Source organism: Dendrobates tinctorius, unplaced genomic scaffold (assembly GCF_039654945.1).
Source record: "Dendrobates tinctorius isolate UK_male_01 unplaced genomic scaffold, ASM3965494v1 ptg000174l, whole genome shotgun sequence".
NCBI lineage: Eukaryota > Metazoa > Chordata > Amphibia > Anura > Dendrobatidae > Dendrobates > Dendrobates tinctorius.
Window position 1 is genome coordinate 13,956,777 of NW_027361841.1, and position 25,879 is coordinate 13,982,655.

The window sequence follows — 25,879 nt, forward strand, 5'->3', positions numbered from 1 at the left end:
CCAGTCATTTTTCAGTTCTCATCCTTACTCATCCTTATGTATCTATTTAGAAAATAAAAGTCACAATGTAAGTGATTTCTGTGACAAAATGCTGCATTTTTCTTTTGTACTAGTTTAAATAAATGTCTCCCATTGAATGCTTGTTCTCGCTACAAGATGCATTGCACATGTAGTCCAGGATAGTCAAACGGAGCAGCACGGTGGCTCAGTAGTTATCACTATTGCTTTGCAGTGCTGGAGTCCTGGTTTCAAATCCTACCATGAACAACATTAGTATGTTCTCATTAGGCTGGTTTCACATTAGCGTTTTTTTGCGCAGCACATCGTGCTCGTCCATGCGCATCCGTTATGCGCACCTATGTTTAACATGGCATTTGGTCTAGCGTTTGCACGCGTTCGTATGTGTTTTCGTGTGCATGCATTTTTTAAGGTGTGTGCCTAGGCGTGCCAGACGCAACCTGTTGCATTTTTGGGTCTGTCCAACGGCGTTAAAAAAACGCATGCGAAAACTTGCGCACGGAATGCGACAAAGCAATGCATTACAGTCTATGTGAACGCAGGCGTGCGCATGGATATGCGCACGAATTCGTTAAAAAACACTTGCGTTTTAAGAGTTAACATGGCTTGAAACTGGTTTAAAAACGCAAACGCATTCAAAACGCATGATGCGGTTTTTGCATGCGTTTCTATTGCGTACGAAGCGCTGCACTAAAAACGCTAATGTGAAAGTAGCCTCATATAGGTCACCAGTATATTTACAATCAAAAATATCAGAAAATACAGACTCAAAGAGATCAATTAAATATGAGAACTTGAGTCATAATGTATCTCAAAATATAAATATTTTATTAAAGGTAGATATTTACCACATAGACTAAATACAAATGCAATAAAATAGTGTGATCCCAAAAAAAGGAGTAACAGTCACAGGGTGGGTCAGGATGACATATTATGCTGAAGAATTACATATACATGTGGAAAGCAATGCATATAAGCAATGTAACATAAGCAGGTAGGACAATCAGTTAGTCACTTGTTAGTACCAAGACTAATCAGTTCCACCTATAACTATCACCATGTTTAGCGCTAACATGCATTGCTAAAAACCATTACAATGTATCAAGTATAAGTAGCATAAAGTATGCATCAGTAAATCAAGGGTTAATTACCCATATTGTGTCTCTTCTTGTCCACAATGTGACCGCAAACCCGACGCGTGTTTCACAAGTATAAACACTCGCTTCGCCTTGAGCAGAAACAGAAATCAAATCTATGCATGATTCAAGAACTTGGACATTAACAGAAACTGTCCAACCGATGACATGACCACAGATATATTTACAAAGGCATGAAAGGCTGATAAAGAAGTTAAGACTGATCGACGAAGTCTTCGTTGTTGAGAAAGGGTGTTGAAATCTATGCAACAAGCCTCAGACTAACTAAACGTCGGAGGAGTTACATTGCAGTGTCATCAGATGACGCTGTTGTATCTGTTGATGCTTAGTAATATGCAGTGTATCTGTTTCTCTTGTTTAAACTATTACTCCCTGGTTTGGCAGCCATCTTAGGATAAGTCTCTTTTTTTCACTCCGTTGATGATTTGCATACTTCCTCTATGCCTCAAGTAAACATTTTTTTCCCACAAATGTCTCGTACTTCTGCTGAAGTCGAATAAATCTGCAACAAGTGGAACAATTCTATGTAAGTCCCTTGAAGTCCAAAGTCCCTTGAAATGGGTTGGAGTGGACCAGCTGGGTTAGGAATTAGAAAGAGGGATGACTCATGCAGAGAAAAGAGACTTCCTGTTTCTACATAGAGCTTAGAAGGATTCAGCTAGTTAATTTTTAACCACATAATGTCATAGACCTAATGGAAAAGAGAAGAATTAACTGGGTAGAAAGGCAAAATGAGCAATTGTAAGTACACAGTGCTAAATAATTTAATGACTGCAATTTATTAAGTGCATAAAATAATGATGATAGTGCTTCTCTAATGTTAGGCAGGAGGAATATTTTTAAAGTGTAATAATAGAGCACACATTAGCACATATTACTCTGAACAGACCTTGACACATATGCTGGGTTACATAAGTCAAATATGGTCTACTGTAGTTTCCCTTTTGCCTCTTTTTGCAGATAGTTTTACGAAAACATGTAAACTCTACATGTATCCTATTGGGAGACAGATGGAGCGATATAGCATGTAAATAGAGGCGAGAGATGAGCCTCTATGTAAATTACACATATCGCATATTATAGTACCATGCATACACAATATCAAGATATACAACTATATATACATACTAGCTGAAGAGCCCGGCACTGCCCGGGCATAGTAACTAATTGTGGTTAGTTATAGCAAATTATAATTATCCTCCATCCCATAGTCCCGTGCCCATATACCCATCATACATATCCACGATCCCATAGGCCCGTGCCCATATACCCGTCATACATATCCTCCATCCCATAGTCGAGTGCCCATATACCCATCACACATCCTCCATCCCATAGTCCCATGCCCATATATCCATCACACATCCTCCATCCCATAGTCCCGTGCCCATATACCCATCATACATATCCTCCATCCCATAGTCCCATGCCCATATACCCATCATACATATTCTCCATCCCATAGTCAAGTGCCCATATACCCATCACACATCCTTCATCTCATGGTCCCATGCCCATATACCCATCATACATATCCGCCATCCCATAGTCCCATGCCCATATACCCGTCATACATATCCTCCATCCCATAGTCCAGTGCCCATATACCCATCACACATCCTCCATCCCATAGTCAACCATTATGACATCATAATGAGGGGCGGCGCTTGATACACACACACTTTTTCCCCATTATGTAGATAGGGGCAAAATTGTTTGGTGAATTGGAATGCGCGGGGTTAAAATTTCACCTCACAACATAGCCTAGGACACTCTCGGGGTCCAGACGTGTGACTGTGGCAAATTTTGTGGCTGTAGCTGGGACGGTGCGGATGCCAATCCCTGACATACACACATATATACACACACTTGAGCTTTATATATTAGATATACACACATGCATATATAAATAGATGCACATGTTTATGCTGTATATGCAATCATACATTATACATACACAAATATAATTGTTGCAAGGCTTCCTCCTGTTTTCTTTTTACATTATGTGGTGAGCTACCGGGTTCCCTAACAACTATGGCTACTATAACGATAGTTACAGTATATCCAAAGCAATATGATTTCTAGACTGTACAGTAATAGTTATTTGCTCTTATCTTTATGATATATTTTACCCTCATAATTATCATTTAGCTAAGCTTCACCCAGGATATGACAGAATGATCCATCATGTAATAAATCTATATACAGTATATAAAATTGAATGTGTGTGTGTATCACCAACCAATCACGAAGTATCTTTCTTTTCACCAGAGCTGTTTAATAGATGAAAGCTGAGCTGTGACTGGTTGCTATGAGCAACAGTTTTCCCACTCCACAACACCTCAGCAGACACTGACCGGGTGGGAGAAATCTAGCATCCCCGGGAACATAAGCTCCCAGCCATTGTCTGCCCCCCAGAAAGGAGCAGAGAGCACATGACAGAAATGAATCACCCCCTCCCGTGCCCATATACCCATCACACATCCTCCATCCCATAGGCACATCTTCCCTCTTAAAGGGATCTCAGGTATGGAAGTTAGGGCAAATCCCTCAGCACTCTGATTCTGACCCCAGGCTTCTATTAAAGGGATCATTGGTATGGAAGTTAGGGCAAATCCCTCCAGCACTTTGGTTTTGACCTCAGGCCTCTCTTAAAGGGATCCCCGGTATGGAAGTTAGGACCGTTCCACTCAGTGCTGAGGTTCTGACCCCAGGGTCTCCTAAAGGGATCATTGGTATGGAAGTCAGGGCAAATCCATCCTGTGCTTTGGTTCTGACCCCAGGCCTCTCTTAAAGCGATCCCTGGTATGGAAGTCAGGGCAACTGCCTTCAAATGCTCTAGTACTGACCCCAGGCTGTCTGAAAAGGATCTCCTGTATGGAAGTTAGGGCAAATCCCTCAGCACTCTGATTCTGAAACAAGGCTCTCTTAAAGGGATCCCCGGTATGGAATTTAGGGCAATTCCACTCAGCACTCTGGTTCTACCCCAGTCTCTCTTAAAGGGATCATTGGTATGGAAGTTAGGGCAATTCCACTCTGTGCTCTGATACTGACCCCAGGCCCCTCTTAAAGGGTTCCCCAGTATGGAAGTGAGGGGAAATCAAAACTGCACTTTGGTACTGACCCCAGGCCTGTCTTAAAGGGATTTCTGTTATGGAAGTTAGGGCAAATCCCTCAGTGCTCTGATTCTCACCCCAGGCTTCTATTAAAGGGATCATTGGTATGGAAATCAGGGCAAACTCACTCAGCGCTCTGGATCTAATGCCAGGCCTCTCTTAAAGGGCTCCCCGGTATGGAAGTTAGTACCGTTCCACTCAGTGCTCTGGTTCTGACCCCATGCTGATGGGATGATGTGGGATATTAGGGGTAGTAGTCCGGTGGTTCCAGCTGACGGGATGATGTGGGATATTAGAGGTAATAGTCCGGTGGCTCTGGCTGATGGGATGATGTGGGATATTAGAGGTAATAGTTCGGTGGCTCTGGCTGATGGGATGATGTGGGCTATTAGGGGTAGTAGTCCAGTGGCTCTGGCTGATGGGATGATGTGGGATATTAGGGGTAGTAGTCCGGTGGTTCTGACTCACGGGATGATGTGGGATATTAGGGGTAATAGTCTGGTGGCTCTGGCTGATGGGAAGATGTGGGATATTAGGGGTAGTAGTCCGGTAGCTCTGGCTGACAGGATGATGTGGGATATTATAGTGAATGTGGCTATGCGGAGTGGGTGGGACTCTACACTCAGCTTTATATATAGAGATATAATCATTATAATTTGTTATAACTAACTGCAGTTAGTTACTATGCCCGGGCAACGCTGGGCTCTTCAGTTAGTAAGCAATAGATGTATATATTTTTTGAACTATCAAACCTGGCTTTATAGCATAGTGATAGTATAAACAGGTAGCAAATAGAAATATCCCAGGCAACCATTGCATATTGGCAATTGTCCATGTTTTGTTTTGTTTTTGCTAGACCACATTCCTTTAAGGAGAGTATATAGTAGAAAATACTTCTACATTTAAATGTATGACAAGTAGCAATTCTCTAAGTTCTTTTGCAGTTGCATTACTTTATGGATTTAATGAGCCATTTTGTATATTTATGAGTTAAGGAAAAATAGATAGCTTGTGAACTACAGCTGAATCTAATTACACATATTTTCTATTTTAGGAATGCTGCTGTCATTTTTGTATGTATATTGGAGGATTGGTTTATGCCTGGGAGGCTCTGCACTCCTACCCCCTCCCTTGCTTTGATGGTGCTGCCTTGATTTTTCCTATCTACATGTATCTATCTATCTATCTATCTATCTGTCTATCTATCACATTTTAAAGGTGTGGTCTGAAATTAATATTGATTTTCAATCTAAATATCTTTCTGTAAATTAATAAGTCTCTGTGATTCTCTGTCAGGAGTGGACACTAACAGCTTCAGGCCACTGTGCAAGAAAAGTGTTTGGGCCCCCTCCTTTTATAGCAAACAAGCTACAGATATACAGTACTTGAATATATGTACATATATGCTGTATATTACGCAATCTCCTCTCGTTATGTATATTGCCACCCTTTATTATATAGTGCCCTCTCTTAATATGTACAGCACCGTTCCTTACAGTCTCATTACTTTTGTTATTTATATTGCCCTATTCTTTATTCCCTACTGTCCTTTCTTTTCAGATATAAAATTAAATGACCACTGATGGAGCATGGGAAAGCTTCTTTTCTAATGGAGAAGGCTGATGGCCTTGTCTTCTAGTCAATGGCTGCTCCATCAGCAGTGATTTTACATCTAACAAGAGATGACTATGTAATAAAGAGAAGGTGCTGTGATTAACAATAATGAGAATACAATATGTAAGGGACAGTGCTGTACATGATAACAGATGATACTATGTAATAATGGATGTCGCTCCATGTTACAACAGAGGTTGCTATTTAAGGGACAGTGCCATACATAACTAGAGAGGATGGTATGTAATAAGGGATGGTGTTTTATATAATAAAAAAGGAAACTATGTAATTAAGTACGGCAATATTTATAACACGAGCTTACACTATATATTTCGGGAGTGCGCTATACATACTGTAAGTCTACATTCCTGCATCTTTGTGAAGTGTTGCTGTGCTGCCTGATTTTTTTTCTCAGACAGCACACAGACCCATTCAGTATGTCCTCAAAATCTGATCGGAAATAAACATGCTCTGAGTTTCATAGTTGTCATTCTCATATCCGTGATTTTCAAAGATATGTGAAATGATCCATAAAACTCTGAGGCCGTGTGCGGTCCGATAAAAAAAATTGTTGCAGCTCATGGACATTTTGCACAAATGTGAGAATGTGGCCTAAGGGAGGTTGTTTTGCAAATAACAGAATTACTACAAGTCACACAGTATAAAAAATACTTACATCCAGGTACTTACCTCAGGTTTTGTCTGATTTTTGAGTCATCTTTTGTTGTTTCTTCTCCATCTGGTCAGACCTTCATGTTGACATCCCCCAGCCACGACTTGTCTTGCCATTGTGATCAATGCAACCTTAAAAGTAACAAGGTCAAATATATTTTAAACATTTTTCTCCCAAATAAAAAATCCCCTACACTGCACCTTTGAATACAAATATGTACCCCACCATTAATATATTAGTCATAGATCATTCAAAATAAAAACTTATAAGCAGCACTGTGCCCTCCATTAACTGAAATCTCCACCTGCCAAATTAGTATAAATTAATCAGTCTCTGTGACTCTCCCACAATTTATTTTAATGCTATGTGCACACATTGCCTTTTTGCTGTGGAAAAAAGCAACATTTTACAGTACAAGCAAAGTAAATGAGATTCATGCACACGTTGCTTATTTTTTCTTTGCAGAATTGCAGCAGATTAAAATCTGCATCATTTTTGCAACATTTTTCACCCAGACTAATGAGTGGGGAAAATACACAAAAAATCACTTGTAACAACCAAGTCCAAACTACGCATTTTGCAATGTTTTTTTCCTGGCAACTGATCAGGATTTGCAGCCGAATTTTTAGCAGTATAATGGGACCCATCCTGGTCACTTTTCTGATATAGTGTGCCTCATCCTATATTTACATGGGTAGGATCACGTTCTATTTAAATAGTCTTGGGCTGATGGGGGAAGTGCTCAGTCAGAGGGTGTGCAGAAGGCTTGCATCAAAAAACTCACATGAATTGGCCAATTTGTGCGCTAACATGTTTTTTATAGCAGTAATGCATTTCTAATTGTATATATTTAATTTTTAAACATTATAATGTATCAGAGTGCAGCTTCAATTTTTTAGTTACATGGGGTGGCTCTGTTATCTTGTCTTTTTCTGTTTGGACGTGCAGGTAAGTTTTTTGATATTTGTAATACACAGCCTCTGAATAAGCAGTCTTCACATCAGCCTAAGGCATTTTTAAATAGAGCTTGCTCCTATAATTGTACGCTTTTAGCCCAGGAGAGGCATCATGTTAGATTTAGGGTCCCAACAAAGGGGTACACCTTGTGCTAGGCACTGGGATTCTCCCACTGCACAGGGTAGATCCCAAGCCTTGTCTGCCTCTCTGGTCTCCCATTATGCTCCGACCGCAATGTAGTCTGCTCAGTAAAGTTTCACTGTCTTGCTCAGACCCGTGCGGTCTGCTTGGTTACTGCTGGCCTTCCAGCCAAAGCTATGGCAACAAGCTATAAGCAGCGGCTAACAGACACTACGGAGGCTAAGTCCAGAAATCACTCTACTGAGCATGCTCATGAGGTGGCGACCTCTCATTGGTGGTTGGTCATCAGCTGCTCAGGTGATGTGGCAGTTTCGGAATGGTCCACGAGCAAGATCCTGTCTGACAGGACTTAAGTGAAGCATTCAAAAGGTTCCTTGGGGCGCACGACGGCACGTTAAGATCCCTTTATGCTATGCTTGTGTCTGTGGATACGTTACCACTCTGAGTGCATGTGTGCCACCTCTAGCACGGCGATTGTGTGTCTAGGCAGGCAGTGTAGGGTGGTAACTCCCGCTTGGCACAGCATCTGACTTCAGGCATCCTAAGTTGCATGTGTCATTAGCACACCTGAGTGTCAGAGCGAGCACAACCACCATCCTAGATTTCCCTAGGGGAAAGCTATAGGGACCCCCAACTAGTGTTATTACCTGCTATACTCCTGTGAAGTTTAAAAGGGTATAGCTCCGAGTGCTCTCGGTTATTGTACCGCTCTGTGGAGCAGCCGAGCAGGTACTTTGCGCTCTGTCATCAAAAAGTGACTTTTTTACTCCATGTGTTTATGGTGCTTACACACAGCATAGCTCCGCCAATGTTCTTTAGCTGCAATTTCTCCATCACCGCACATGGATCCAGGGTTGCGATTGCACTTTCTCTTAATTTATATTTAGTGCGATCAGCAAACCCTAACACCTTGTTGCTGGTTGTTGGGCTCACATGAATTGGTACATTTCTGTGCTAAGTATCTAACTGACCCCTTGAGGGAACAAATTCCTGTTCAGTTAGATCCAGCTGTAGTTCAAAAGCTATCTATTTTTCCTTAAATGACTGTAAGAACATTGGAAAGAAGACCACCAAATCTACAAATCAATTGCCTTAAATATATACGGGCTAACAGACATCTGTACCTTTAGATATCAGCAATTGTGCTTTTAAAGTTTACTATATTTGATTTTCTTGGCATGCATTGAGATTTCCCTTCCCAAGAAGGAATTACCATATTTCTCTAAACTTTTTTAGGGATTTGGTATGTGCCTATCTGTGACTACTAAGTCTTTGAGATGGCAATGGTAGCTCAGGGTTTTGCTGGCATGTCCTGTGGATTTCTTAAATTTTTATCAGGAGAAACTGGTGTACTATAAATTACAGAAAAATAATGAAATTTGTGTAAATGTAATAGTGGACAGATGTTTTCCTTAAAATAGAATTCTAAGCTAAAATACTAGGATCTTCTATTTTATATCACTATCTCCTGGCCTAGTGGGCAAAACAATGACGAGAGCCATCTCAAACTTAGGAAGAACTGTCCTATCTTTCATTATTCAGATAAGAAACAGGTAATTGACCCCTTTCCTGACCAGGCATATTTTTACAAGGTTTTCACACATGCACTATTAAAGACATCAGAGTAAATTCTCATTTGGATACTTAAACAATTATGACCTCTTTTTTATATACATGAGGCTTAATTTTTTGTAAATTTTAAATTTATGCTTCTTTTTTATTTGCTGATATTGGGGAGAAAATGTAAAGAAAAGCAGTAAACACAAGTCCATTTTTCAATTTTTGTTAATGTTTTTATGACTACTAACACCTGCTAAAAAACAGCTCCTGCTTCTTCCTATACCCAATAATAGCATAATAGCTAGGTTTGGAGGAGGAAACACCGACAGGCTTACCTAATCTGTTTTTAGCACTGTGTATAGAGAGATAGTAATAAACCATCTATTCCTTCTCTCTGGGGAGTTTGGCCTTCTCTGACAGTCAGCTGCATGATCGTACAAATAGCAAATAGCATACCCTTCATTAACATTTTGGATCTTCAATGAAGGTCTGGAAATGGTCTAATAGAATGAGCACTGTGTATTTATTAATTTCACCGGTCGTGGTGCTGCAGAAAAATTAAACATTTACAACCTGGTTTCCTTACAGTTCACAACTGATAAGAGTGGGACAGTGTAGGGACATTTGGCAATAAACTTTTTTTTTTTTTTTACTAAACTGTAATTCTGACCATCTCCTCAATATTATTTGTATTTCTTTTCTTAGAACAGTCTTCTAGAACTTCTAAACTATAGAAGAGCACTGAAATTAAAGCAAACACCAGATATCACAACCAATCTCTTTAATATTCCTAAATAAAAATCTACATTATTTCCTAATATTTGAAGAGTGAACGTTTATTCTAAAACAGATCTTATACACCATCATGGTGTTGAATGTGTTGCTCCATATGACATTGACCTTTGGTTTCCAATATTTTAATGCATGATTGCTATGATTTTAACAAGAAGAAAGATAATAAAAGAAATAATGACCTTAATCCTTCTAAAGCCCAAGTAACAAGCAGAACATCACAAATCTCATTACCAGTTGAAAGGATGGGCTTTCCTCCTGTTATCATCAGCTTCCCTAATGAGTTGAAATGCCATGCTGTGTTTATGAAACCCACACCTAATTGGGTACTTTAAGAATGAAAGGTGATCTGAGTCTGTCAGTCTCCTTGGATGACACATAAGTGTTCATTTTTTCTTTTTCACTGCCTTTCCAGATATCCTAACAAGGGTCTGAATGATAATTACTGTCGCAACCCTGATGGCAAGGCGAGACCATGGTGTTACACGCTTGACCCTGACACCCCATGGGAGTTCTGTGCAATTAAACCCTGTGGTGAGTAGTAACCAAATATATCCTACTGTGTGGCTTACTTTATCTTTATTAGCATACCAGACTGCCAGTATACTGAAAAACTCAGCTTAAGTTTACTTGAAAAATACATTTTAAACATATTTGCTTCCAGAAAAATGAAATATAAATATCACTTTTTGAATAGAGATTATAGTCATACCATTACTATCACATGAAAATGAAATATATGAATAATGAACCATAAAAAAACTATATGATTATAACTTTTTGTGTTAATTGCCTATGTGGAATATATTTTAATCCATGACTTTCTGGCTGTAGCCTTTAAGCTATATTACTGAAAGCATTGTATTATTATTATTATCATTATTATTATTATTACTACTACTATTAGTTTATTTATTTTAAAGCACAACTAAAGGGAACCTGTCAGGTCCCCTATGTCTTCCAACCCAGCAACATTTGCATATGTATTACTAAATTCCCTGCTTTACCTTCCCTTTATAATGTTAGGCTAGTTTCACATTTGTGGACTGAGGGCTGCGGACTTCCTCAGTGAAGCCCTGCCCCCTGCCACCCCTCCTCCAGTTAGCTCCGCCTTTTTCTGCATGCAGCTTCCTGTGGCCTGTGTACCCTATCTTTAACATTGGGTATGCAGGCCATGCCGCAGTATGCGGATGCCACTGCATGGGTCATTTTGACGATGCGGCGCCCCCATAAAATTTCAACATGATGCGTTCTACGTGGGTCGCCACACCGTCAAAACGACGCATGCGGCGGCATCTGCATACTGCGGCACAGCTTGCGTACCCAATGTTAAAGATAGGGTACACAGGCCACAGGAAGCTGCATGCAGAAATAGGCGAAGCTAACTGAAAGAGGCTCGGCAGGGGGCGAGGCTTCATGGTGGAAGTCCGTACCCCTCCATCCGCAAATGTTAAACCAGCCTTATTCACTTAAATCTATTATTAAAAATCATCCGAAAAAGGGCAAATGAAAGCCAAGTCTTAAAAAATCTCACATTTTTATTATGATATTATTTAAAAAAAAAATTTCATTAAATATGAAAATCAATTAGTACATAAAACATTAGGACACTGCTGCAAGAAAAAGTACCACTGCACTATGATGGTAAATAGCATAAATGACTGAAGAAAATAAACATACCAATTGATATGAATTGATATTTACATATACAGATAAAATATGCCCAAAAAATACTGTGCAAAAAGCATGCCCCTCGAAAAAGCCAACGCGATACACGTGTCGGGGTTCTCCTGCCTGCACCACTGATGTAATATGCTTTCATTATACTGTTCACTTATGGCACTTTAGCCTCTTACCTTCTTTGTCTACTCTGATGTCTCAGCATGCATTCTGAGGGTAATTATCCCTATACATTGCACTAGCAAGCATTATTGACTTTATTTTCTTACTGTTTACATATCTTTGCACTCTGCACCTTTTTTACGCCTTGATATTTTAAAGCTCACACAATGAATACTGTTGAATACTGTCATGTTATCTTTATTTAAATCACAGGATTTTTTGATATACATGTGGAAATAAACCTCTGCTTTTTGCACAGTATTTTTGGGCATATTTTGTCTGTATATGTAAATATCAATTCATATCAATTGGGATGTTTATTTTCTTCAGTCATTTATGCTATTTACCGTCATGGTGCAGCGGTACTTTTTCTTGTTGCCGTGTCCTCATATTTTATGTACTAATTGATTTTCATATTTAATGAAAACATTTTTTTAAATAATACCATAATAAAAATTTGAGATTTTTAAGACTTGGCTTTCATTTGCCCTTTTTCGGATGATTTATATTTGAAGCTGTCTCCTAGGCATTTTTTCATTAGGAATTCTTATGATTAAAAAAGTTTTTATAACCTCTGCTTTTCCTATGATAACTAGGCCTTTGACTAGTGAATGGGACATTTGTATCCCCAGACTAGACTACCTTCTTTGCATGTTATCACTTCCCTGTGGGTGCGTTAACATGATCTGCAAGAATCTGCATTATCGCCAACTTTCTGCAAACCTTTCACATGTGGTCGGCTTTCTTCGGATATGTCATTGCGCCTCCGGTGCTAGCTGTACGCTTCCATCACACTGTGCATGGCCTGAAGAGCGGAAGATGGTTCAAGTACACCTTCTGCACTTTCGATCATTCAGTAGCATACACTTGGCTTCAGATACGTAATGACACTGCCAAATAGAGTCATAAAATTTTCATGGAGCAGGCAATTACGGTGACTCATGCAAATCATGTTGTGACATGTCCCATCTGCAGCGGGGCCCGCTGCTGCCTCCTCTTACCCAGCCACGTCCTGCCGCGCTGTTCCCAGCTCTCGCGCGCCCCCTCCTCCTTCCTCCCGGTCAGCTGAGGTGCCATGCACATGCCTTAGGCCGTGGGCGTGCGCCCTGCGGCTTCCTTAACCCGGCGGTGGGCATCACCGGTGGGCAGGTCAGCCTATCACTTCTTGACAGGGCATATATCAGGCGTCTCCCATAATGGGAGGATGCCTGGTTATCGTGTGCTTTTTCCTGCACTAATCTGGCCACCTATAGAGTGTCTATAGTCCTTCCTCCTGTCCTGTTGTCCCTCCTGTTCCTGCCTCAGGCGTCCCTGCCTTACGTGTTCTATTACCTGCCTTCCTGCCTGTTTTCCGTCCTGCCTTGCCTCTGGTTCCCCTGTCTGAATCTCTTCTGATCTCCGTCTCGTGTCCGCCCTCCAGTGTCAGTCCTGGCCTCTACCCGGGTTCTCCTGCCTGCTGGCTGTCTCTTTTGGTCTCTGGTGCTAATCTGCCCCATAGCGCCCTCTGCGCTTATTGCACGGAGTCCTGTGCCATAGTCCTGTTTCCTCCTCTCGGTACCCGCTGTTGGTTCCTTCTACACTGGCCTCTGTCCAGTCCTCCTTGCCTCTGTACCTTGGGCCCTGTCTGGTATCCTGGTCCAGCCCGTAACTTAACCCAGTCCTTCGAGCCACCCCTCTTGGTTCCAGCTGTCGCGGTGTCTGACTCCTGTGGGCCTGCCCCTAATGGTCCCTGTATAGAGGTCGGTTCCACCTGGCGTGCTCGCCCTCGGGGGCCTCAGTTCCATGACCCAGAGGGTCCACTCTTGGACGCTGCCAATCCCTGAAGCGTCACACATGTTAAAATGCCAGCAAGGGCATGATAACATGTAAAGAGGGCTGACTAGTCTGGGGAAACAATTTTCCCAGTGACTAGTCCAAGACCTAATTAGCATAAGAAAATCTTAGGTTATAAATACTTTTTTTTAATCATAGAATTAAGTGAATGATATTATAAAGGGTTGTTTAGGCCCTTTTTAGTAATTTCATAATACTTACATGAATGCTGCTGTGTTGGAGGTTTATGGGGATGTTACAGGTTCCCTTTAATTCCATGGTGCTGTAAATGTGAAGAGGGTTTACAAAATATCATACATTTATAAAATACAAATACAATAAAACAAATAACAATGGCAGACTGGAATAGAAGGGGAGAGGCTTCTGCCCTCATGGATAATATACAGGGTAATAGGGATTGAGACCATCGGTCGGGGGTTACAGCAGCATCAGTGGTAGTGAGGTGGCAGCACAGTTATTGCAGTTGTAGACATTTTTGAAGAGATGGGTTGCTTTTGAAGGTTTTAAATGTAGAAGACAATCAGATTTGCTAAGGTAATTGGTTTCTGTTCATGTAGGGTGCTAGGCAAAAATCTTGAAACAATTATGTAAGAAATATAAAAGAGCAAAGGAAAGAAGGAGATCTTGTGAAGATCAGAGATTACATATCTAGAGGTATCTGGAGATTCGTTCTGAGATGTATGGGGCAGACAGATTATGGACAGTCTTGAATGCCATAGCTAATATTTTAAACTGAATTAATTTGGCAATTGGAAGCCAGTAAAAGTGTTGGCCAAGGGCAGACATAGTAGCAAGGAAAGAAATGGATTAATTGGGCAGTAGAGTTAAGGATAGACCAGAAGAGTCCAAAAGTGTTAGTTGGGGGTTAAAGAAAATGTTATTGCAGTAGTTGAGGTGTGAGATGCTGATGGCTTGAATTAACCATTGATTCTGGAAATGTTTAATGTGTTTAAGAATTTGACATGACAAGAGGTGGTAAGATTTAGATGCGTGGTTTAAAGGGCATGGCACAGTCAAGTATTACACCAAGACTTGTGATTCATAAGGAAGCATGACGTCATTTACTGTGATGGATAGGTCTGATATGGGGGTTAAGTGAGATGAAGGAAAGACTATGAGTTCAGCTATAAAGTATTAGAAAGCGTGATGACAAGGAGGCAATGGCTACTCTCGGTTTCTGGACAGCATGGATGTGACATATGGGCCAGAGAGGTATATTTCAGATGAAGTGATTGTGACACAGCACAAAATGGTGATTTTGCCTTTATCATGGTGGGATTATACAGTGGGTACGGAAAGTAATCAGACCCCTTTAAATTTTTCACTCTTTGTTTCATTGCAGCCATTTGGTAAATTCAAAAAAGTTCATTTTTTTCTCATTAATGTACACTCTGCACCCCATCTTGATTGAAAAAAGAAATGTAGAAATTTTTGCAAATTTATTAAAAAAGAAAAACTGATATCTCATGGTCATAAGTATTCAGAACCTTTGCTCAGACATTCATATTTAAGTCATATGCTGTCCATTTCCTTGTGATCCTCCTTGAGATGGTTCTACTCCTTCATTGGAGTTCAGCTGTGTTTAATTAAACTGATAGGACTTGATTTGTAAAGGCATACACCTGTCTGTATAAGACCTCACTGCTCACAGGGCATGTCAGACCAAATGAGAATCATGAGGTCAAAGGAACTGTCCAAGGAGCTCAGAGACAGAATTGAGGTAAGGCACAGATCTGGCCAAGGTTACAAATGAATTTCTGCAGTACTCAAGGTTCCTAAGAGCACAGTGGCCTCCATAATCCTTAAATGGAAAAAGTTTGGGACCACCAGAAGTCTTCCTAGACGAGGCTGTCCAGCCAAACTGAGCAATCTTGAGAGAAGAGCCTTAGTGAGAGAGGTAAAGAAGAACCCAAGATCACTGTGGCTGAGCTCCACAGATGCAGTAGGGAGATGGGAGAAAGTCCCATAAAGTCAACTACCACTGCAGCCCTCCATCAGTCGGGCCTTTATGGTAGAGTGGCCTGACAGAAGCCTCTCCTCAGTGCCACGTATGAAAGCCCACATAGAGTTTGCTAAAAAAAAAAAGGACTCCCAGACTATGAGAAATAAGATTCTCTGGTGTGATGAGACGAAGATAGAACTTTTTGGTGATAATTCTAAGCGGTATATGTGAAGAAAACCAGGCACCGCTCATCACCTGCCAAATACAACCCCAAAACTGAACCATTGTGGTGGCAGCATCATGCTATGGGGGTGTTTTTCAGCTGCAGGGACAGGACAACTGGTTGCAATTGAAGGAAACATGGATGTGGCCAAGTACAGTTATATACTGCATGAAAACCCTAACCACACATCTAAAATAACAAAGGCGTGGCTTCAGAAAATTTCTGTGACCATTCTTAACTGGCCCAGGGAGAGCTCTGACCTAAACCCAATTGAGTATCTCTGGAGAGACCTGAAAATGGCTGTCCACCAACGTTCACCATCCAACCTGACGGAACTGTTCATCTCTTCTTCAATGCTCCCCATCCACCTCACCTCCTCCTCAAAACTATTCCTTAACATACAATACTCTGTCTCCAAACACATACAGCCCCCTCATGCCCTCTCCTGCTCCCACCTGCTAACACTTTCTCTGCTCCTTCTCACTGCTGGTGATATCTCTCCAAATCCTGGTCCTCCTCACCACATTTCCACAGTCATTTCTACCTCCCATCCACGCTTTATCACAACCTTCCGTAACCACTCCAACCTTATACCCATTCACCCAGCCCCCGCTTCCCCAGTCCCACTAACAGGAGCTCTGTGGAACGCTCGCTGTGTCTGCAACAAGCTTTCCTACATCCATGATCTTTTTGTTACTACCAAACTTTCCTTCCTCGCCATCACCGAAACCTGGCTCACCCCTTCTGACACAGCCTCTCCTGCTGCACTTTCATATGGTGGCTTCCACCTTTCTCACACACCCCGCCCCAGCAGCAAACATGGTGGAGGAGTTGGTTTTCTCCTGTCAGATACCTGCTCCTTCACCCCAATCCCACTGCCACCCTCTGTTACCCTCCCTTCCTTGAGGTGCACTCTGTGCGCATGTACTCCCCCTCCAACCTCCAACTGGCTGTCATCTACCACCCCCCAGGGCCAGCCACCACCTTCTTTGACCACTTCACCACCTGGCTGCTTCATTTCCTTTCCGCGGACATCCTTACTATCATCATGGGCGACTTCAACATCCCCATTGACACTTCCCTCTCAGCTGCCACTAAACTTCTATCTCTCACTTCCTCCTTCGGCCTCACTCAATGGTCTTCTACAGCCACCCACAAAGATGGCCACACACTGGACCTCATCTTCACCCGCCTCTGCTACCTATCTAACCTCTCTAACTCACCTCTTCCTCTCTCTGACCACAACCTTCTCACATTCTCTTCCCTCTCCACTCCATGTCTACAATCCCCACCCCACAAACTTTCACACCCTCACAGAAATCTTAAACACCTTGACCTACACTCATTCTCGGAATCCCTCCTCCCTCTCACAGATATAAGTTCCTTACACAATGCGGATGACGCTGCTGCTCTCTATAACACCACAATAGCTGTAGTTTTGGAATCTGCTGCCCCACTTACACATACCAAAGCTCGCAAAATCAACAGACAGCCCTGGCACACCAGCCTGACCAAAGAACTGAGGCGAGCTTCCAGGGCTGCTGAGCGCAGATGAAAAAGATCCCACTCCAACGAGCACTTCATCGCATTCAAACAGTCCCTCACTACTTTCAAGACCACACTCGCCACAGCTAAACAAACCTACTTCTCATCTCTCATATCCTCCCTGTCTCACAACCCTAAACAGTTATTCAACACCTTCAATTCTCTCCTCCGTCCCCCAGCACCTCCTCCCTCCCCACTCATCTCAGCTGAAGACTTTGCCTCATTTTACAAGCAGAAGATTGATAACATCAGAGACAGTTTTGGTCAACAATCCCCAGAGCCCTTACTCCCGACTTCCCAGCCCTCCACCTCCAAAACCAACTTCTCCACCATTACAGAAGATCGACTCTCCACTCTACTCTCAAGATCACATCTCACCACCTGTGCACTTGACCCGATCCCATCCCACTTCATCCCAAACCTCACCACAGTCTTCATCCCAACCCTAACCCATCTCTTCAACCTATCACTAGCAACTGGTGCTTTCCCCTCAAGCTTTAAACATACCTCCATCACACCTATCCTCAAAAAGTCCTCTCTTGACCCATCCTCTGTATCTAGCTATCACCTTATATCACTTCTCCCCTATGCCTCCAAGCTACTGGAACAACACGTCTACCTTGAACTGTCCTCCCATCTCTCTTCTTGCTCCCTCTTCGACCGCTTACAATCTGGCTTCCGGTCACACCACTCCACTGAAACTGCCCTTACTAAGGTCACCAATGACCTCTTAACTGCCAAGAGCAAGCGACACTACTCTGTCCTCCTCCTCCTGGAACTGTCGGCTGCCTTTGACACAGTGGACCATTCCCTATTAATACAGACCCTCTCATCCCTTGGCATCTCAACTTGGCCCTATCCTGGATCTCATCATACCTAACAGACCAGACATTCAGCGTCTCCCACTCACACACCACCTCCTCACCTCGCCCCCTATCTGTCGGAGTCCCACAAGGTTCAGTCCTAGGACCCCTGCTCTTCTCCATTTACACCTTTGGCCTGGGACAGCTCATAGAATCTCATGGCTTTCAGTATCATCTCTATGCTGATGACACACAGACCTACATCTCTGGACCAGATATCACCTCCCTACTAACCAGAATCCCTCAATGTCTGTCTACTATTTCATCCTTCTTCTCTGCTAGATTTCTGAAACTTAACATGGACAAAACAGAATTCATCATCTTTCCCCCATCTCACGTGACCCCCCAACGAACCTATCCATTACAGTAAATGGCTGCCCACTCTCCCCAGTCCCACAAGCTCGCTGCCTCGGGGTAATCTGATCTCTCCTTCAAACCACATATCCAAGCCCTTTCCACTTCCTGCCGACTTCAACTCAAAAATATTTCATGAATCCGTTCATTCCTCAACCAAAAATCTGCAAAAACCCTAGTCCATGCCCTCATCATCTCTCGCCTTGACTACTGTGACCTCCTGCTCAGTGGCCTCCCCTCGAACACTCTCGCACCCCTCCAATCTATTCTAAACTCTGCTGCCCGACTAATCCACCTGTCCCCTCGCTATTCCCCAGCTTCTCCCCTCTGTCAATCCCTTCACTGGCTCCCCATTACCCAGAGACTCCAGTACAAAACCCTAACCATGACATACAAAGCCATCCACGACCTGTCTCCTCCATACATCTGTGACCTCGTCTCCTGGTACTTTCCTGCACGCAACCTCCGATCCTCACAAGATCTCCTTCTCTACTCCCCTCTTATCTCCTCTTCCCACAATCGCATACAAGATTTCTCTCGCGCATCACCCCTACTCTGGAACTCTCTACCACAACATATCAGACTCTCACGTACCATCGAAACCTTCAAAAAAAGCCTGAAGACCCACCTCTTCCGACAAGCCTATAACCTGCAGTAACCACCGATCGACCAAACCGCTGCATGACCAGCTCTACCCTCACCTACTGTATTCTCACCCATCCCTTGTAGATTGTGAGCCTTCGCGGGCAGGGTCCTCTCTCCTCCTGTACCAGTTATGACTTGTATTGTTTAACATTATTGTACTTGTTTTTATTATGTATACCCCTCCTTACATGTAAAGCGCCATGGAATAAATGGCGCTATAACAATAAATAATAATAATAATAATAATAATAACTGGAGAGGGTCTGCAAGGAAGAATGGCAGAGGATTCCCAAATCCAGGTGTGAGCAACTTGGAAAGTGTATGACTGTCTATATGTGAAAGATTTCTTCTGGTTGTGCTAAATGCTGGAGTTGAGTGGCAAGAACAGGGATGAGATGACAATGATGGTCAGATAACTGGAGAGGTGAGTTTATAAGGTTACATAGGGAACGAGGTATTTAATGAGATGTACTTCATGTCAATTTTTATGGGTGGCTGTGGAGGACCATTGCATGAGACCAAAGGATAAAGTCACATACAGTATGTCTTTTATATTAAAAGTATTAAAAGGAACAAAAAAATAAGTAAGAAAATTAATAAAATCTCATAACTCCCCAAAGTTGCTGTTTATTCTAAGCCTTGATCCTTATGAAAATCAGATGTCTGCAGTTTCTTCATCATCATGACAAATCTGAACCATCCTGAAGATGGTATAGTTACACAAACGCCCTCTACTGTTGACAGTTGTGAATGAACAGAGCAGAATTTTATAATGACAGTGAAAAAGAAAATAAAGTATTATAATCTTAAACACTTTGAACATGGAACAGTAAATGTATTATCAGGCAGGAATCACTGAAACACTATTTTTTGTCTGCCCATGCTGTAATCAGCCATTTATCATGGCTGTGAAAATGGGAATGAATTGTATGAACATATGCCATAATATGAGATACAAGAAAACACAGAATGACAGATTTACAAAAATACTCTGCAATAAAAAATGGCAGTAATCAGCAAGTGGTGGATAACAAATACAGGGTATTTAGTCGATAAGATTTTTGCGCAAAAAAATGTACACCAAGCTGCTCCACCACGTCAAGGTAACCCCTATTGAAGCCTTTACTTACACAAAACTGAGCTTGCCAAAAAACATGTGGGAGACTCACCAAATGTATGGTGGACAGTGCTGTTGTCAGATGAGACCAAAATTGAACATTTTAGCCACCAATGTAAACGTTATGTCTGGCACAAAACCAACACAGCTCAGCCCCAAGAACACCATCCCCTCAGTGAAACATGGTGGTGGCAGCTTCATGCTGTGGGGATGTTTTTGGCAGCAGGGACAGGGAAAATGGTCCAAGTCAAGGAGAAGATGGATGTGTTCAATACAGAAATATTCTTGAGAAACACCTGCTTCAGTCTGTCAGTGATTTGAGACTAGAAAGGAAGTTCACCTTCCAACATGACAATGACCAAAAACTTACTAATAAAGCAACATTAAAGTGATTTAAGGGGAAATGTGAAAATATTTTGAAGTGGTCCACTCAAAGCCCAGACCTTAATCCAATTGAAAATCAGTGGTTAGACTTGAAGATTGCTGTTCACCAGAGGAAACAATAGAACTTAAAATAGCTGGAGTAGTTTTGCTTCACAAAAAAATGAAAACTGAATGTTCACAGTTGTAGGCATATTCTTTACATAAACTGATGCAAACCCTCAAAAAAAACAGTGAAATTCCAAGTGGGTGAATGCTTTCATAAGCCACTGTAAACACTTTTTTTCTTAGAATAGTTAAGAGACAAAATAATTCATGCTTTAGAAAGATTTCTAATGAGGTGCTGAAGTGTCACATGTATCTGTGTGAATAAAGTCCACTTTTTTCACTGATTTCCATTGGAGTCTTGCTTCCAATCTATTTTTTCTACATTTGGAGGCTTCTTGACTGAATGCTTGCAGAAGTATTGCACCCAAAATATTTTATTTGTTTATACTTTTTTGCAAGTAGGCAGGAGACAGAATAGTGTATTGAAAAATATCTCTTGTCATGTCATTAGCAAGGATGACAAACATGTTTTTTCCTATAGTCTTCTGCAAGCCACTAGTATATAAACTTATGACCCCACTTGTCGAATAACAGATAATATACTATTATAGATACAGGATTTACTGATGTTCCCTGTCCTCTTGATGAGTGACACAAATTGTCTTCCATTGAGAAGAAATTAATGATTTCATATTACTCTGTACATGTTCAAATAATCTGACCTTGATTCATTTTTCTTGATGTATGGTGTACTTGTGTAAGATGTGCCAAATTCAATAAAGAGTTATATGCATCCTAATGTATTTGGTGACTCTTTCAGCTTCCAAGTGCTACCACCAGAAATGTAGTCCAGTCAGGGATGGATGTCCATTTCTGCCATAATTTATACTATGTCTGTGCTCAAATTATGATGAAATTATTGGGTGCACTTGGCAATGCCTCATTTTGCCTGTGCTTTGTACAACTTTGAGTTGTGCAAACATTTAGCAACATTTCAAGAAATTGGCAACAATTGCTAGATGAATGAGGACCTATGTGGCTATTTGTGGTCTCCCAATGGACTGTGATGTGAGTCACAGTCTGTCAAGGGTTTTATTAACATATTGTGACAATATATCTCAAGGCAGCACAAATAATAGTGGGTGTAGAAACCTTAACCATTCACACCTGAGACCTTGTAACACTAAGTAGTCACATGACACAGGGGAGGTAAAATGGCTAATTGGACACAATTTGGGCATTTTCACTTAAGCCCCCGTTTCACATAGCGAGATCGCTGTTGCGTCACCGATTTTGTGACGCAACAGCGATCTCGCCTGCGATCTCGCTATGTGTGACACGTAGCGGCAATCGGGCCCCTGCTGCGATGTTGCTGATCATGCTCGAATGTCCTGGGCCAATTTTTAATCACTGGTATCCTGCTGGCCAGCATGCATTGCTGTGTGTGACAGGAACAATGACGAATGACCTCAATACTACAGGTCTGAGAGACAGGGTCCCAACGACCATTGTATCGTTCCGTATCGCTGCTTGCATCGCTGTTGAGATCTGACTGTTTGACATCTCACCAGCGACCTCGTAACGACCCTCGAGCGATCCCTACCAGGTCGCATCGTTGTCAGGAATGCTGGTGCGTCGCCAAGTGTGACGGTACCCTTAGGTGTGTACTCTCTTTAGTTGCCAGTGGCTTAGACACTAATGGCTGTGTATTGAGTTATTTAAAGGGCACACCAAATTTACACTGTTATACAAGCTGTACACTGACTACTTTACATTGTATCAAGGTGTCATATCTTCAGTGTTCTCCCATAAAAACATATAATAAAATATTTACAAAAATGTGAGGGTTGTATACATTTGTTAGATTATTCACTTAAGGCTATGTATTAGGGTATTCATTATCATGTATTTGTAATATACCAGAAATTGTCTCTGTTAGCTCCAACATTGTGATAATGTAAAATATGCAAGAAAATTGATTATTCATAGAAAATTGAGCGTGGACACAACTGGACATATCTTCTGGCTAATTCCTGAAAATATGATATACATAATGGATAATTACTCCTGTAAACAAAGAAGCCTTCAATGTTCCAATATTATACATTTATTGGATAATACTGTTTTGCAGAAAAGAATTCCACGTAATATCCAGTAAATAAACATGCTCTATAAATACTCTGACAATGTCAGTGTTTATGCCAGATGTTTATGTCCTGGATATGGATACAGATGACCATTAATTATAATGGATTCTGGAAAAATTTGTGGATTTTCCGTGCTGCTTTGGGTGGTAATAAGATCCAGGATACACAGACTGTAAAGAACGCGGTTTTATTATCGATACGTTTCGAAGTTGACACACTTCTTCCTCAGGGTATAACCTCATGTGGTTATATCCTAATTAGAAATGTGTCGACTTCAAAATGCTAGATAATAAAACCGCATTCCTTACAGTCTGTGTATCCTGGATCTTATAACCAAACAGCAGAGTGGAAAATCCACAAATGTTTCCTATATCCATTGAATTGCTCAGGTTAGCAGACCCTTTTTAAAATTAAACAATTTTGCTATGGTTTCCCATTCGATTACAAAATAAGAAAAAAAGTCTCCTGCCCTCAATAACAATAATGAGCATAGTTTATTTCAACAAAGAGAGGTAAAATAACCTTGCAATCATATTGTTATATTTCAGCACACAGTATCATCGATCCCACTAATATTACAACAGATTGTGTAAAGAGTCAAGGAAAAGGCTATCGAGGAACTGCGAGAACAACATACAATGGTATTGTCTGTCAGCGGTGGGACTCCCAGTTTCCACATCTGCATAATTTTACTCCAGAAAACTACAAATGCAAGTAAGAAAATTATTTTGACAACTATATATAAATATATAACCAGTGCATCTTAACACTGCATCGTTTCCCTATAACACTCAATATCAGCTGTTTCATGGATTTTCATTAAAAGTAGCTTGTGATTAGTGATGGGCGAACCCGAACAGTAAAGTTCAGGGTCCTTACTGAACACCTACTGTTCGAACATAGACCCTGAACACAGACTTCTCCAGAAAGTCCATGTTCCTGTTTGGATTCGGCACCCCAAACATTGGGTGTTTCCCACATTGTCATCTACATGACAATGCAAGGAAAACCCAAGGCTATGACCGGCAGTAAGAATATTGCCACAAGTCAGAGCCCCAGCAGCTGTGACTGACGGTAAAAAGTTTACCTTCGGTCACTGAGGCATTGGCTGATGTGAGCAATACTACCATAAGCCTACACCTGCTGCCTCTAATAACATCAGCCGACGCCTGCGCTATAAATAAATTTTAAAAAATGTCATGGGGTCTTTCTATTTTTGATAACCAGCATGGCAAAACTGACAGCTGTGGGCTTCAATCTTCAGCTGACAGCTTTATTACGGCTGATTGTAAAGAATAGATGGGTCCCCACACCATTATTTTAATGATTTAAATAAATAGTTAAAAGAATTGGAGTGGTGTCCCTCCCCAATTTTAAACAACCAGCCAAGCTACAGCAGACAGCTTGGGGGTTAGTATTCAAAGGCTCGTAAGGGGCCATGGATATTGGCCCACAGCCTAAAAAAAGCAGCCCACAGCCACCCCAGAAAAAGGCGCATCAATTAGATGCACCAATTCTGGTGCACTGCCCAGCTCTTCGCAATTGCCCTGTGGGGGTTGGCAAATGGGGTTATGATTTGTAGGGTTGATGCCATCTTTGTATTTTCACGTGACATCTAGCTCAGCAGTTAGTAATGGTGAGTTGTTTATAAGATGCCTGTACATTATTAACCACATAGTTATATTGTCAGTAAAAAAACACCCAGAATAAAGTCTTTTATTTATAAAAATACACACCATTTTACACATTTATTTCAAAATAATAAAAACAGTTATACTCATCTTATGCCCATTCCATTGAAGCCGTGGTCCCCTGTAAACAAAAAAAAGAAAATAATGAATAACAAAAATACTCACCTAACACCCATTTCATTGAAGCCCTGGCCTTCTGTAAAAAAACAAAAACAATATCCCTCTCTTGTCCTACATATTGTACCATGCCGTAATACATATCTGCGATAATTGGTTTTCATTCAGGATGATGCCAAGATGCAACTGTCCAGGCTAAAAAGCACAGGAGAATGAGTTGCTGCGAGTGCAGCATCAGTGACTAGCAGTGATGTCATCAAGGTTACCGCAAGTCACTGAATCTGCATTCCCAGCTCACTTCAGAGTGAGCTGGGCCTATGAACTGAGGTGACCTCAGTGAGATCACTGCTAGTACCATGAGAAATAGTCTTTCAGTGCAGCACTGAGTTCAGTGAGTTCACAGTAAAAAACTTCTCATGGTGAAAATTTGTAAAACAGTGTGTAATAAAAGACTTTCTTCTGGGTGTTTTTTTACTGATAATATGAGAATGGAGTTAGTAATGGAGAGGTGTCTTAAAATTATAGCACGTCCTTAATCCCACCTATCGGTGACTCTCGGTTGGCACTCATAGCAAGTGAGCATTTCTGCTACACACAGGCAATCTAATCATCGCCTATGTGTAGCAGAAGCGATCAAAGTACTGCAGCTTCTAGTCTCCCATGGAGACTATTGAAGCATGCAAAAAATTAAAAAAAAGTTTTTAAAAATATAAAATAAAAAATATGAAAGTTCAAATCGCCCCGTTTTCGCCGCATTCAAAATAAAATATTAAAAAAGCAAATACAGTGGGGCAAAAAAGTATTTAGTCAGTCAGCAATAGTGCAAGTTCCACCACTTAAAAAGATGAGAGGCATCTGTAATTTACATCATAGGTAGACCTCAACTATGGGAGACAAACTGAGAAAAAAAAATCCAGAAAATCACATTGTCTGTTTTTTTTCATTTTATTTGCATATTATGGTGGAAAATAAGTATTTGGTCAGAAACAAAATTTCATCTCAATACTTTGTGATATATCCTTTGTTGGCAATGACAGAGGTCAAACGTTTTCTGTAAGTCTTCACAAGGTTGCCACACACTGTTGTTGGTATGTTGGCCCATT

At 41.3% G+C, this 25,879-nt stretch overlaps 1 protein-coding gene across 1 annotated transcript in view; it reads left to right on the plus strand.

The window, feature by feature from the left end:
* Nucleotides 1-25,879, plus strand: part of HGF (hepatocyte growth factor) — a 270,967-nt gene that overhangs the window by 152,007 nt on the left and 93,081 nt on the right. Inside the window, exons 8-9 of the mRNA XM_073551251.1 lie at nt 10,444-10,562; nt 23,517-23,682. Coding sequence (XP_073407352.1) covers nt 10,444-10,562; nt 23,517-23,682 — 285 coding nt within the window. The remainder of the gene's footprint in view (nt 1-10,443; nt 10,563-23,516; nt 23,683-25,879) is intronic.